Genomic DNA, 14,802 nt, shown 5'->3' on the forward strand with positions numbered 1-14,802 from the left:
TATTCCGGCTCCATGATTGCTCTCAATGCTGAGAATGAGCTAAGATGAATTGTGGCTTAGGAAGGCTAAGCTATGCTCTGAGGTAGAACTGTTTCTTCTCTTTCTCACTCTCCAAGAGAGGTGGAGAAGAGGTGGGTCTGAAGCTTGGCCTAGCCTGGGAAGGATGTGTTTCTATCTGCTTGGCATAGGATTCTGCAGATACTGGTGCTTGTCTGGGTTACGCATGGGTCAGAGATGAGCTGTTCTTTCCTATGGCTGCCCTGGGAAGTGGCATTAGCCACTTTGCTCCATGTTGGGCTTCCTCAAAGCAGCTCCTACTGTTTGTTTCCTAGTCTCCCGTCCTTGTGGGTAAAGACAGATCTTTGAAGCTGTGAGTCCAGGGATGGAGAGAGCTGACCTTTGGGTTCCCAGGCCCCAGGGGAGAGGGTGGTAGGGCTGGGTACTGAACAGTGTCCCCAGGGGAGCACATCATGCTCTCCTCCTGGCCAACTGATGGGTGGGAGATGTCACGGACATTTGAGCTTGGCAGCAGTGTCAGACCTGGCTGGAGCGGCTCATTACCTCTGATGGATCACTGTCTGGTCCCTGACTCAGCAATGACGCATGGCGGGGGGGGCGGGGGGGGGCCTCAGGATGAGGACTGTCTCGCCTTTGCTGCCGCCAGGGACCCACTCAAGCTGATTAGCTCTGCAGGCCTGTTGTCTTCAGCCAGGAAACACAGAAGGGAACATTTCACCTAATCAACCTTTGGCTCTCCTCTCTCCTACCCCTCAGACCTAGACTCATGTCCTCAAGTTGAGTCACTATGTCTACCTCAGGGCAAAGTATTGTGCCATTACCATTGACTGTCTGGGCCAATGAGATTGATCAGTGGGCAAGGTGCTTGCCACCAGGCCTGATGACCAGTGTTCGACCTTGGGATCCACAAGATGGAGGGAGAGAACCCTCTTGAGTTACCCTCAGATCTTCACGCCTTGACATGGCATGCATACATTCCTTTCCCCCTCCTCATACATAGGTAAAAGTATTCATGGAAAGAGGGGATCCCCTGGGAACTCCTTACGTTCATCTGTAACCCCTTGCCCTGACTTGTGGCGAAGTCACTTTGCCAGATGTGGTGGCAGTGCTTGGGCCTTGCCTTCGTGAAGAATGTACCACACATCTAAGCAGCATCTCCCTCAATTTCTCCTTAGGTTGGCAAGGCCAAAGGCTTCCTCAAGAACTTTCTGATTGAACCCTTTGTCCCCCACAGTCAGGTATGTGAGCCAGTGCCAAGCTGGATCTTCTTCCTCCATCAGCTTTGTGATTGTCCTCCAAAAATGTTGAAAGGAGAGGTTAAGGTGCCAAGGGACAAAAGCCAAGGGTACCAGGGTCTCCAAAGGTCTGGCAGAGGCCTGGAGGAAATGATGAGCAAGGAGTCCAGAGATAAAGGAAAGGCTTATTTTGCGGCAGAAGTGCTAGAGCAGGTAACAGAGGGACCTCCTATTGTTGGGACGAGGACTTAGGACTTGAAGGCAGGACCCCTTCCCAAGATGGGACCACACTGACCCAGGTAAGGAGGTTGAGGCCTGTCTTTGCTTGTCACCTAGCAGAAGGTAGCAAGCACACAGATCTCCTTGGGGTGACTACTTTGTGTTAGTGTTTAGAAATGAGACCACGGGGCTTGGGTTCCACTCCTGGGTGAGGCCTTCTGACCCCCTGCCAGTTGAGCACCCTTACCCGCTTCATGCCGTCTTTCCTTGCAAGGCTGAGGAGTTCTATGTGTGCATCTATGCTACCCGGGAAGGAGACTACGTCCTGTTCCACCATGAAGGGGGTGTGGATGTGGGCGATGTGGATGCCAAAGCCCAGAAGCTGCTTGTGGGTGTAGACGAGAAGCTGAATGCTGAGGACATTAAGAGACACCTGTTGGTCCACGCCCCTGAAGACAAGAAAGAGTTGAGTTCTGAGAGGGACAGTGTGGGCACACCTGGGAACTAGAAGTCCAATGTGACGCAGGAGACCAATGAGCTGGGCTCTGGGTAGAGGAGAGAGAACGTAGAGTGGGCCTCCGTGCTTGGGAGCAGCTGGAGGGCACCGCTTTGTCCTGAGAAATGGAGCCACATGTGTGGGGAGCGTGCTGACTTGCAATCAGTCTGCAGTATGCCAGCCTCATCCCTCACCTCCTGGCCCCTGTCTGTCTGGTGCCTCCTCTGGCTCAGAGCTTGACAGCTTCTTTCCGCCTCAGTGTTTGAAGAGTGACAGCCAGGGCGTGGGGTTGGCAGAAGACAGTTGGGGCCAAAGGGTCAGGAGTGGAGAAGTGGGGCTGGGCTGTCAGTGACAGTGATCCTGCTGGAGGCGAGGGGGTGGGAGTGGGAGCTGGGTGCCCAGTCCTGCACTGACAGGTTAACTGGCCTTCTCTCCCTGTCCCTTCTAGAATCCTGGCCAGCTTCATCTCTGGTCTATTCAATTTCTACGAGGATCTGTACTTCACCTACCTTGAGATCAACCCCCTTGGTAACAAGCTTTGTTTGCTGGGCTGGGCTGCGCTGGGCTGCGCTGGGCTGGGGCTGGGCCCCCATGCCTACACTAACTCTCGCCTCGGTGTTCAGAGAACCTGAGCTCTGGTGCCAGAAGACAGTACAAGACTTTTATGGGTACCCAGGGTGTCCCCATAAGGAGTGGTCTCCAGTGTCACCTTCTGCTTCTGAGCACCTAGACTGTAATTTATTCATATCTTAACCAACTCCAGCTTCTTTCTTTGGCCTTAATTTGCTGTGCTCTCTGGGGAAGTCCTGGCTTTGGTCTGTCTGTTGTGTTGTCCCTGACTGCCGTTTAGGCTTCCCGGGCTCTGATCTGATCCTCCTGGTACCTGGAGGCCTCTCTCTCAGGTATTGGTCAATCATTTACTACCCCTAACACCAAGAAGAGCTGGTTGCAGGCTCTCAAGCTGTGAAGGAGGCAGATGGCTTGGCAGATTCTGGCTAGGCCTCTCAGGGCAAAGTCCAAGAAGAGGGGAATTACCAAATTTTAGCTGAGAATGCCAGTCCTCTAATGGGCCAGATGGCTGTGTGCTAACTTAATTAGCTAAATGGCCTGTGGAGAAATATGGATGCCCTGTGAGAAATTGCAGATGAATGTGCTGGCCTGAGGCCCAGAGCACTCTGGGGTACCTTGCACCAAACACTTAGACTTCCTTAGCTAGACCATAGAAGCCGAGATGTACCCACCTAGGGCTTCTGATAGTAGAGGTTCATGAGTGTGTGTGTAGTGTTGTGGCACTACTTGGGTTTGAACCCAAAACCTAGACCAACAGGGTTTTTTGCTGTTGCTTTGGGTTTTGTTGTTTTGAAGTAGGGTCAAGTTTAGTCCACACTAGACATAAACTCACTCACTATATAGCTGAGGATGACCTTGAACTTCTGTTCTCCTGTGCTTCCATATCCACCTCAACAGTTATTAATATTTATTTAAATTAATTTTAAGTGTTTAAGCATTTTGTATTTATGTCTATGTGACTATGTTTGCCATGTGTGCCTGTGGTGGCCAGAAAAGTATGTCTGATGGCTGGAGTTACAGTTGTGAGCTGCCCCACGTGGGTTCTGGGACTTGAACTCATGTCCTCTAGAAGAGCAGCAAGTTCTGTTAACTGCCCAGTCATAGCTCATCCCCTATTTAGTATGTTTTATATGTTTTGTTTATTTATCCTGTGTGTATGCGTGTGCTTGTGTGTATATGTTTGTGTTACATATGCCTGGAGCTGAGAGGGCAGCCTATGAGAGTCCAGTCTCTGCTCCTACCATATGGGTCTCCAGCCTTGGAGGCAGGTACCTTCATGTATTGATGGATCTCACTGGTCCCTTACTTATTCTTTAATGTATTATTTGGTAGAAGGGATTGAACCTATGGCCTCTCCCATGCACTACTAACAACAGAAAATGGGTGTTTTTGTTTGTTTGCTTGCTTTTGGTTTTGTTTTTAATGTTAGGGCTATGGGTAGGCTAGTGCTTGAGTATTTACAACAAGGAATATACCATTTTATGAAGATGTCCAAAACTTGCTTTGGCAACTAACAGGTCTCCTTTGACCTGTTACCAGAAGGTCAGTAAGCGGGGAATGTTCTGAGAGGATTTTCCTTGTGGTAGGGCAGGATTGTGTGTTTGAGAGTGCACCTGGCGGAGTCTGCAGGGGTGGTTGGGAGGCTGATGGTTGCCTCACCTTGGAGTTGGTGTCTGATACTATTTTGACTTTTCTCCTAGTGGTGACCAAAGATGGTGTCTACATCCTTGACTTGGCAGCCAAGGTGGATGCCACGGCTGACTATATCTGCAAAGTCAAGTGGGGTGATATAGAGTTCCCTCCCCCCTTTGGGCGTGAGGCATACCCTGAGGTAAGGCAGGTTTGGGGAGGTGATGGAGGGAGGGTGATGGAGCCTAGGAGACAGTGACTAATCTTAGATGATCACTTGGTCCCCTTCTTGGCTCTGTATTTGGCAGGAAAGTAAAGATGGAGAACCATTTAATTTTCTTAAAACCCCAGTGAGGTTGGGGGTCGGGGTGGAAATCAGCCAAGACTCTGAATCCTGGCCAGAAACCCTTTTAGACCAGGCTCTCAATCAGCCTCCCTGGGCTTCTGATTTGATTTGCTGCTTCTTGATCATTCCAAGTAGCTCTTCCCAGCCCTGATGGGAAGGTTCTTCTCTTGGCCACTGGCTGAGAATTTTAATTGCGGCTTCCCACCCCGTCTTCTGAGAGGTCCTCCCAGCAGGATCAGGCCTTGTGTGAGATCATCTGGCCAGGCTGGAGGAAGGACAAGGGCGGGGGAGAGGACAAGGATGTGGGGTGAACTAAGGGTAGGAGCTGCTGTGGAGAGTGTGAGGGAAGCAGTGGACCTAGTGAGATCTGGATTTGGACAGAACGGAGGACCTGATGTCAGGAAGTGGAGCAAGAAATCTGTTTCCAGGATGTGGGTGGTTTTGTTACTTTAAAGGTACTGTTACATTCCGTCTCAGGCCTGGGGCTTTGCACAGTCTTCAGCCCACTATAGTGATTGAATAACCTTTAAATGTGCCTTCGGATAGAAAACTGTGGTCTTGGGGTTTGGGACTTTGTGAACAGGGTGCTCAAAAGGCCACCTGTGGTTCTCTGGTCCCCAGGAAGCCTACATTGCAGACCTGGATGCCAAAAGTGGGGCAAGCTTGAAGCTGACCTTGCTGAACCCCAAGGGGCGGATCTGGACCATGGTTGCTGGGGGTGGTGCCTCCGTCGTGTACAGGTGACAAGAAGGAGGGGTTCAGGTGGTTGCCAGCCAGGTTCACCCACTCAGTTCCATAGGCGGGTTGCCTGGGGTCCCTCCCTGGGGTCTCGCCTGTCTGTGGTCCAGGAACATACTGGACAGATGAAGGCAGCAACACCTTTGAGGGCTCAAATGACTCTAGGGCCACCTGCCCTGGACATGTTCTGTAACCTTATGTAGTTAAAAGTGATCTCATTGTGTGGTTTTAGTTCTTGTAATTGATGATGTGTGCCTCATAGAGACGTAACAAACACAAGAAGTACACTAGAAAGTAAAAGCTACTCACCCATTCCTCAGAAGGTCAGAGCACATCTTACTCTGTCCTCCTCCGGCATTTTAATATCTAGATAAACATTTGCACTTTTTCAGTTTATAGAAATACTGGGATCATGTTTTAGGCCCTTTCAAACAACTGGCAGCTTTTTCTCTGAAGCTACAGTAGATCTGTGATCTGCCCCAGCCTCCCTGTTGCCCCGGCTGCAGCAGCTTGCTCCCTGGGGACTCTTGCAACATCCTAGTTCTTGTATCTTCTTATATCTTTGGGCTGTGTCAGGCAGCTGCTCATTGTTCGTTTCCCCCACTCTGTCTGTCCAGGACCTTGGTGCTCTGTGGCTGGCAAACTGCTCTGCCGGGAGAGTCTCAGGGCACATTGGCCTTCAACAGAGGCTCGGGTGGGGGTTGAAGGTTATAGGTCTGCAAGGCCAGTTCTGCAGGCTGACTGACTTCCATGCTTGTGAGCATGATGGGTAACTCTGTACAGGTTTGACGCTCTTCTGCCCTGACCAAGCACTGAGTTCTGTGTCTCTCTGGCAGTGATACCATCTGTGATCTTGGAGGTGTCAATGAACTGGCGAATTACGGGGAATACTCAGGTGCCCCCAGTGAACAACAGACCTATGACTATGCCAAGACCATCCTCTCACTTATGACTCGAGAGAAGCACCCAGAAGGTGAGGCACAGGCGTGAGTGCATGGGATGTACACACATCTGAGGAGCACAGTGTGTGGACGATTTGTGCTAAAAGTCACTGAGGCCATGGTCCTTTGGGTTTTGTTTGTTTGTTTGTTTGTTTTGTTTTTGTTTTGTTTTTTTTCTTTTTTGAGACAGGGTTTCTCTGTGTAGCCCTGGCTGTCCTGGAACTCACTCTGTAGACCAGGCTGGCCTTGAACTCAGAAATCCTCCTGCCTCTGCCTCCCAAGTGCTGGGATTAAAGGCATGCGCCACCACCGCCCGGTGCTATGGTCCTTTGTAATGTAGGACTAGGCACTTAATTTCAGGATCTGTTTTTCTTTCACAGTGTTAGTGGACACTGGCAACACTAGTCAGGGGCTCACACTTGGCAAGGAGAGCATGTGAAATTCACCTCATGTGTGACGAGGGAGTGGGAGGAGGAAAAGGCTGCAGCATGCTTTTGCTGTGATGAATGTAAACTCGGAGCTTAGTGATTCTTACAGTTTACCAGTCTCTGTGATGCCCAGTGTCCCTTCCCCACATTCCCAGTGTTTAGGGCTATATATGCCAGTTCCCCTTGAGAGAGAGAAAGAAAAAGTGAGGTTCCTACCAGCAGTATCAAGACACCAAGCTGGACTTATTGGTACCAGCCGGAAGATAGAGAGTGCAGGTTTGAATGATTGCCACTGGGTAACGTGGGGAGTGGACACTTGAGCAAGCTGAGTGGGTATCTGGGGAGATCATCCTGCTTGCTCCCTGTTTCCCTCCCAGTAAGAGCATCTTTGCTCGGGGGAGCCAGAACATCCTCAGTTGAGTGTCTGGGGCCAGGCTCAGTTCCTTTATATCTCTAACTTTGACTTTGTTTTTCACTCCCAATGCAGGCAAGATCCTCATCATTGGAGGCAGCATTGCAAACTTCACCAATGTGGCCGCCACCTTCAAGGTAACCAGCTGTGAGCAGTGGGAAAATGGGCTTGGGGATAGCAGAGGTGAGCCTGAGGCAAGTTACCATGCATTGCCTTAACCTGGTTAAAGGGCTTGTGTCCTAGGGCTGGTCTGTCTTTCTTTTTTGGTATTGGAGATTGAACCCTGTAACCCTCTCCTAAGGTCCTTGTGAAGGAAGCAGAGACAGGAGATATGGATCTCAAGCTGTGGGTCTCTGCAGTTAGCATTTGTTAAAACATAACTCTCCCATCTGCAGCAGAGGGAGAGGTTGAAAGCTTGCTCTCTCATCTCAGAACTGGTTCTCAGACATTGGACTTGATTGTCCTTATTCTCAGCACTGATTTGCTGTGGGGAGGACAGCTTCTGATGACCACATCCAGCCAGAGCCCTCTGAGTCTGTGTCCCTGTGCATGGCCATGAGGCAGGACCTTGGTAACATGCTTTAAAACAAAACAAAACAAAACAAAACAAAAAAACCCCACGACTTTAGTCCACAAAGATGACAAAGCTACCATGTCTCAGATTTCACCTCTTTAGCCTTTCCCAAGGCTGTTTATTATTCCATGTTGTGGTGCCCAATGAAGCTTTAAAGAAACATGCCCCACGTGGTCCTCCCATCTATGTCTTCAAGAAAAGAGTATCCGCTTTGAAAGTCTGAGCTCTCAAGAAGTGAATAGCCATGGTTCATTAGGTCTGCCTACGACAAGATCTCCCTAATTGGGCCTGATTCTTTGAAGTGAGTTTATATCAGTAGCTTTAACTTGGGAGTGTCCTGCGGTACAGATAGCATCCTTGGTAGGCACTGAGCAGGAATTGTATAACATTTTGGTGATAGAAGTTAAACTTAAAGCCCATGGTCAGCACACTGTTTGGAGAAGTGCAGCCTCTCCTTTTCCAGACTGGATACCATCATAAGAACGGTTCCCTATATCACTTTGGCAGCTTTCAACATTAAGGAAGACTGAATCTTTATAACTGAGAAGCCTTGTGTAGGGCCCTGACATAGACTCCCTCACCCTAATTGCACTAAGAGGTACGTTGGTGCAATGACAACAGCCAGAACAGAGAGACACCTGCAAGCACTGCTGTTGGCAGTGCAGTGTAGCAGAGTCGTGAGGGTATGGTTCTTGGCTACTGTACACTCACACGCTGAGCCTGGAGTTGTGAAGTTCGCTTAGCTTGTACATAGTCCTTGACCAGTAGGGCCTGTTGTGTGAGAAGCAGTCCTTGTCGTGTTCAGCTGTACATTTGTCTGCTGTGGTTCTACATTGATTTGCAGGTGCCTCTCAATCACATGCCCCTGTTGTCCTTTTGGCTTTCTCTAGGGCATTGTGAGAGCAATTCGAGATTACCAGGGTCCCCTGAAGGAGCATGAGGTCACCATCTTTGTCCGAAGAGGTGGCCCTAACTATCAAGAGGGATTACGAGTGATGGGAGAAGTTGGTAAGATGGGGAACTTTTTCTCCACCTTTTTAAAGATTTTTTTTTTTTTTTTTTTTTTTTTTTGTCCGAGACAAGGTTTCTCTGTGTGGCCCTGGCTGGCTGTCCTGGAACTCACTTTGTAGACCAGGTTGGCCTCGAACTCAGAAATCTGCCTGCCTCTGCCTCCCAAATGCTGGGATTAAAGGCGTGCGCCTCCACTGCCTGGCTAAAGATTTTTTTTACCTTATGTGTATGTGTGTTTTGCCTGAATGCTTATCTGTGTACTGTGTGTAGTGCCTGGTGCTCACAGATACCAAAAAGAGGGCATAGGATCATCAGGAACTGCCAGCACCATGGGGATGCTGGGAATTGAGCCTGGGTTCTTTGCAAGAGCATCCAAGTGCTCCTAATTGGTGAGCGATCTCTCCCAACATCCAGCATCCTCTCCCTTCTGTCTGGAGCAGCTAGAAAAGGGTCTTTGGGCTCTTCCATGCTCTGCTGACCCCTGGTGGAGTGCCTTTAAATTGGGCATGACTGCCCTCTACATTTAATAAATCTAGAATGCCTGCTCTATGCCTAGTAGGGTGCTGGGTACTAGGGGTTTAGCTTGACTGTGATGTTAGGTCATTCTGACTCCCATGAAGTAATTAAAGGGGACAGATGGCTAGAAAGGGTGACATTTTAGTGACGATCTACAGCAGGGGAGAACGCTTAGGGATGCTTTCTGCAGAGGAAATGCCATATTTCAAGGCTCTACAGGAGACCTGTCTGGAGGGTAGGGAAAAGAGGACCAGAGGGAGGGCTGTAGACTGGGGTCAGGAGGGAGGAGGTGGGGCTGTACAGGTTCTGGACAGGCATGGCTGTGACCCTGAGTTGGCACCTTATTCTGTATTTGAGCAGAGGAGTGGCATACATTGACTTAAGGGTGAGAGGGTGATTGGTATAACTGTGGGCCTTTCCGCTCATATCCTAGTTCCTGAAATCTGAAACTTAGTTACTAGCTCACAACTTAATTAATTTGTTGCGGTAAATCTCCTGCCCATAGGAAGTCCATAGAATAAAGACACAAGTCAATAAATATCAAATGAACGCTGCATGCCTAGATTGGGCAGATTTACCATTAAACTACACTATTCCCCGGCTAAGAGAGCTCTTAACAACTTGCGGTTTCCTAGGTCGAGGTCTTCTTCCTCTTCTCTCCTTCCACCAACTGCCCCTCCTCCAACGGCTCTTCTCCTCTTCTCCTCTTTTTTCTGCCTCTGGCTCCTCCCACTCCTATTGCCCAATCACTGGCTGTAGCCTTTATTTAACAAATTTTTTTTTTTAATTTTTTTTTTTTTTTTTTTTTTATTTTTTTTATTTTTTGGTTTTTTGAGACAGGGTTCCTCTGTTTAGTCCTGGCTGTCCTGGAACTCACTCTGTAGACCAGGCTGGCCTCGAACTCAGAAATCCGCCTGTCTCTGCCTCCCAAGTGCTGGGATTAAAGGCGTGCGCCACCACCGCCCGGCTATTTAACAAATTTGATTGGACAGAAGGTTTACAAGATTCACTCCTCCTTCGCAGCCCTTCCCAGAAGTGGAATTACCATGACAACAAGAGGCTAGGGCTATCCACCACATTTCCCCCTTTTTGTCCAATAAAAAAAATATTTTTTCACATATTAATTGAGCACTAACTATATTACCATGTTGTGATTGTTAAAGTACAAGATAAATCTAACACCCAGTCCATCATTTTTGTTAACTAAATAGAACTTTTGCCATCTCTCTCAATTAAAAAACTTAGTTCTGAACCTGACTTATGTCCTGTCTTCAGAATGAATAGCATCTGAAAACCATCCTCTCAAAGTAAATAGCCTGGGTTGGCTGTGAGATTATAAATCTTCAACCCCATCAGAAATCCAGAATGACTCAGTTAAATAAAGATATGGGAAGCACAAAGCGTGGCTTCTAAAACTCAACCAATTTAAATAGACCACTGAACATCTAGACAGTTCCTTATTTCAAAACGTTGGAGCATCTGGTCTTCTGGGCCTTCTGGCCCAGGATCATCTGACAGACCTAGTAATGCAGAATTACTAAGGGCTGATTACTCTGTCTTGGCAGATATAATCAGTCGACTATTCTGCAAGTGTGGTTTTTTTTTTGCACAATATTTCGTCTGTAGATGAAAAGAGGCAATTCTTGCCTAGTTGCTGTCATACCACAACTGGAGTAACTCCAAAGATGCTCAATTTCTTCTTAGAATCCAAGACTGGGAAGCTGTCAGGATCAGATAGGTCTCCAATAAAATAAATGTTTATATAAGAATGTTTGTAACGTCAATTCTATGGATTTCTGACGTTTTTGAAAATCAACTATGTAAGGCAATCTGAACAGTTGTCTGTTAATTCCTTTCCACTATTTCTAATTAAAATCTAGAAAACATCCTAACAGTAAGCAATGAGCTATGCAATTACCATAGGCCTCTGACTCACAAGCCAACCATCTCAAATCAGGTGGTGGTTTTTTTTTTTTTTTTTTTTTTTTTTTTTTTTTTTTTTTTTTTTTTTTTTTTGATTAAAAAGGACTGGGTCTAAATAATATATCTAAATAAGATATATAGGCACAATGCCTACATGAGAGTAAAATATTAGTCCCACTTAATTCCTGAGATTTAGCTCTCTAATTCCCTTCCTGTCTGAAGCTACATTTGTAAAGTATTCCTTAAATTACAACACATGTATAATTTACAAAGTAACCAGAACCATCCACCCCAACATAAGGAACTGGGGCGATGATCTCCTTTTGCCTGCTTCCAGCTGAATTGGGGCGAAGAATTCCCATCTGGGGGCCCAAAGGGAAATAGGAAAATTGGCTTAGTCAAAGGAGAGCTAGCTGGCATCATTTGCCTTGAAGTCACTGTGTACTGAGAAAGTTCATAGCAAAGCTGACACCATAACTGTTACAGTCAGAAAGGCTGGACAGGCAAGCTAGCTGTTCTGGAAAAGTTCTGGAAGCAAGTCCTTAAAGGAAGCAGCTTCGATGCAGTTGCAGTAGAATCAAGCATGAAGCTGGAATAGGAGGTCCCAGAGACTCAGCATCCCCGAGTATAAATCATGCTAGGGCTGAGTTTCTCTTCTTTCATCCTGTAACATATAAAACTTAAAAGCAACAGGTAGTTTTATAAAAACATTCACGTGGCCGGGCGGTGGTGGCGCACGCCTTTAATCCCAGCACTTGGGAGGCAGAGACAGGCGGATTTCTGAGTTCGAGGCCAGCCTGGTCTACAGAGTGAGTTCCAGGACAGCCAGAGCTACACAGAGAAACCTTGTCTCGAAAAATCAGAAAAAAAAAAAAAAAAAAAAAAAAAAAAACATTCACGTGGAACATGTAGGGCACACAGCTTTGTCAATGAAGATCAATAAAGAAAGGCCACTGCCCTCTTCAGGTTAGTTTGATTACTTAATCAACTTATATACATGCCCTCATAAAGGATGGCATGTATTAAGTCATGAGAAATTATTACCCAATTAAATGTTCTTGGCTTTGTATTGACATTTTAATCCCAGCCAGTTAAGTCCATATAAGAGACATAACACCATATATACATCACCCATTTGGTTGGTTGAGTTAGTCTCCCTTTTCTTCTGTTTACAAGATTCACTCCTCCTTCGCAGCCCCTCCCAGGAGTGGAATTACCATGACAACAAGAGGCTAGGGCTATCCACCACATTAACCCACTTATTCTATTCCATGAGTGCCACATGACAGGTTACCTCTTCTTGGTTTCATGCGTCTGTCTCCTCGGAGTTCAGGGCAAATCTGTTCCATGCCTGACTCCATCCCAGGTTCTTCTCTCTCTCTGCTGGAACACCTGCCTTCTGTTTCCTACCTAAGCTAATAGGTCAAACAACTTTTTATTGACAGGTAATGCTTTCATAGAGTATACAAGAGATTCTGCATTTCCTCCTTTTAGTACAATAAAAGGCTCTTTCTCTTTCAATAATAAACTATATACAATAATAACAATTATGAAAACTATCAGGTAAGATTTAAGTTCATAACGCCCAGTCACTATCTGTCCTGTCTTGGTGAGTTCAGAGTTCTGTACCTAAATCAATTTCTATCATAACTTGCATTACCAACCTAAAATGTCTTCTTAGACCTTAAAACATTAAATCCTAAACAACTTAAGCTTAGCTATGAGACTCTAACTATCTAGTCTTAAGCCCCATCACAGACTGAAAAGGATGAATATTACCTGAGTATGCAGGGAGTGCAAGCAAGCAGCTTCCAAAACTGTAGCCATGACAAAGAAAACTGATTGCTTGGACAGTCCTCAAATTTCTCTGTGTTACTGGGGTATCACCTTCAGCCTTCTGGCCCAGAACCTCTAACAGACTTTTCTAGGAAGCAGGTATTATGAAGGACTTGCCTACCTTGTTGCTGAAATGCTCGGCAGTTGACTTCCCTGCATCATGTTTATCCAGTTTAGACAGCAAACTGTCAGCAGTTGAACTGTCAGGGGAGCCTCTTACCCGGTAGCTGGCTTGCTACATAGGAGGCAAACTCTATAAGGGGATTCCAGACGCTCATCATTCTCATCATAGGAGTATGATGCTGCTGCCAGGAGCAGACCTGTCTCATTGTCAAAAAAAAGCCTTTTGTTAATAAAACATCCTTAAATGCCATTTTCTGTGGGTCTCTGAGATGTTCTGAAGACCATCTATGTAGCTATAGTATATCTGAATAGGGAAACATTGCTTATTCTAGCTAGTTACCATCTTTTCTATTTGAAAACATCTTTGTAATTAAGTAGACTAGTATCTAACAGGACCATAGTTTGATTGTCTCAATACTAACTTGCTTTTTTTTTTTTTTTTTTTTCTCTAAATTAGCCTAAACAGTTTGCAGTAGCAGCTTTCAAGGAATAGAACTTCACACTACACGGGCTATAATACTTTAAACAAGAGTTAAAACATATATGCATAGTACGTTGTGGCAAACTGTAATCCTAAATCTGTATCAACATACAGAGGCTATGCCAATGTAAAAATACTTGTCTTGTTGATGTTCTTTGGTCTAAAAGTAGATTCAATAATTTACTCTTTAGCCAGGTGGTGGCACATGCCTTTAATCCTAGCCCTTTTATGAGAGCCAAGCCTCCTACCTGAGGGAGGGTACGGGCTGGGAACTGAGCTTACCTGCTGCAGCTCTGGGAAGTATTTTAACTGGAAGGCAGGCCTGTGGCTCCAGTTCCCCCATCCTGTCCACAGGTCCCCACCTCTTTCCCTCCTTGCTCTTTCTTAAAGGGATGTAGCCTCCCACTTGGTGTCTAGCATGGGAAGTGCTTGTTTTCTGCCTCTCCAGCCATGTCACAGCTTTCTTGCCTGGCTTTCTGAGCTTTCTCAGGCCCTATGCTTGGCTAACGTGCCCCATGTTGGACACCATTTATAACTGTGGGCTTTTCCAACCATGCCCCAGTTCCCAAAATATTGACCCGAGACTTAATTATGTATGTATGTATGTATGTATGTATGTATGTATGTATAAATGCCTAGGCCATAAGGTTGGGCTTGCTCCTCAACTAGCTTATAGCTTAATTAATCTGTTTATTCTATTTTATGAGTGCCACATCCACATAGCTGGTTACCTCTTCTCAGTTTCATGCATGTGTCTCCTCGGAATCTCTTCCCAAGCCTGACTCTATCCCAGAGTTCCCCCTCTCTCTCTGCTGGAACTCCCACCTCCTATTTTCTGCCTAAACTAATAGGCCCATCAGCTTTTTATTGACAGGTAATGTTTCCATATAGTACACAAAAGATTTTCTCTACAGATTGACTTCTGGTAAAGTGAAGGTGGAATGGTAACCACCTAGGAGACAGTGAAAGCATTTTAGAAAAGCAGTTCTCTTCATGTGAGGTTCCAGAAAGTGACAAAAAAAAAAAAAAAAGCCATTCTTGACATCTCATTGGAAAAGGCTAGACCTTCCCATCCTCCCATTTTTCTAAATTGTATCTATGGCAAACACCCCACCCCTACCTGAAGTGGTACCAAGTGCTAGTTTCCATCTGCTCATCTAAAGTGAAGAACATGCCAGGCATGGCTGTGCACTTGGAAGACAGAGGCAGCCAGATCTCTGAGTTGAGGCCAGCCTGATCTACATAGCAAGTTTCAGTCCAGCAGAGCCACATATTGAAACTTATCTCAAAAACCAGTGAAGGAGAT

At 46.5% G+C, this 14,802-nt stretch overlaps 1 protein-coding gene across 2 annotated transcripts in view; it reads left to right on the top strand.

Moving 5' to 3' along the window:
* Positions 1–14,802, top strand: part of Acly (ATP citrate lyase) — a 49,206-nt gene that overhangs the window by 6,586 nt on the left and 27,818 nt on the right. For both annotated transcript variants that reach the window (XM_034504687.2, XM_034504688.2), the window contains exons 4-11: positions 1,194–1,256; positions 1,747–1,937; positions 2,417–2,496; positions 4,239–4,369; positions 5,135–5,253; positions 6,088–6,224; positions 7,108–7,169; positions 8,497–8,614. In XM_034504687.2, the coding sequence (XP_034360578.1) occupies positions 1,194–1,256; positions 1,747–1,937; positions 2,417–2,496; positions 4,239–4,369; positions 5,135–5,253; positions 6,088–6,224; positions 7,108–7,169; positions 8,497–8,614 (901 nt within the window). The remainder of the gene's footprint in view (positions 1–1,193; positions 1,257–1,746; positions 1,938–2,416; positions 2,497–4,238; positions 4,370–5,134; positions 5,254–6,087; positions 6,225–7,107; positions 7,170–8,496; positions 8,615–14,802) is intronic.

The sequence above is a fragment of the Arvicanthis niloticus genome, chromosome 6, assembly GCF_011762505.2.
Source record: "Arvicanthis niloticus isolate mArvNil1 chromosome 6, mArvNil1.pat.X, whole genome shotgun sequence".
NCBI lineage: Eukaryota > Metazoa > Chordata > Mammalia > Rodentia > Muridae > Arvicanthis > Arvicanthis niloticus.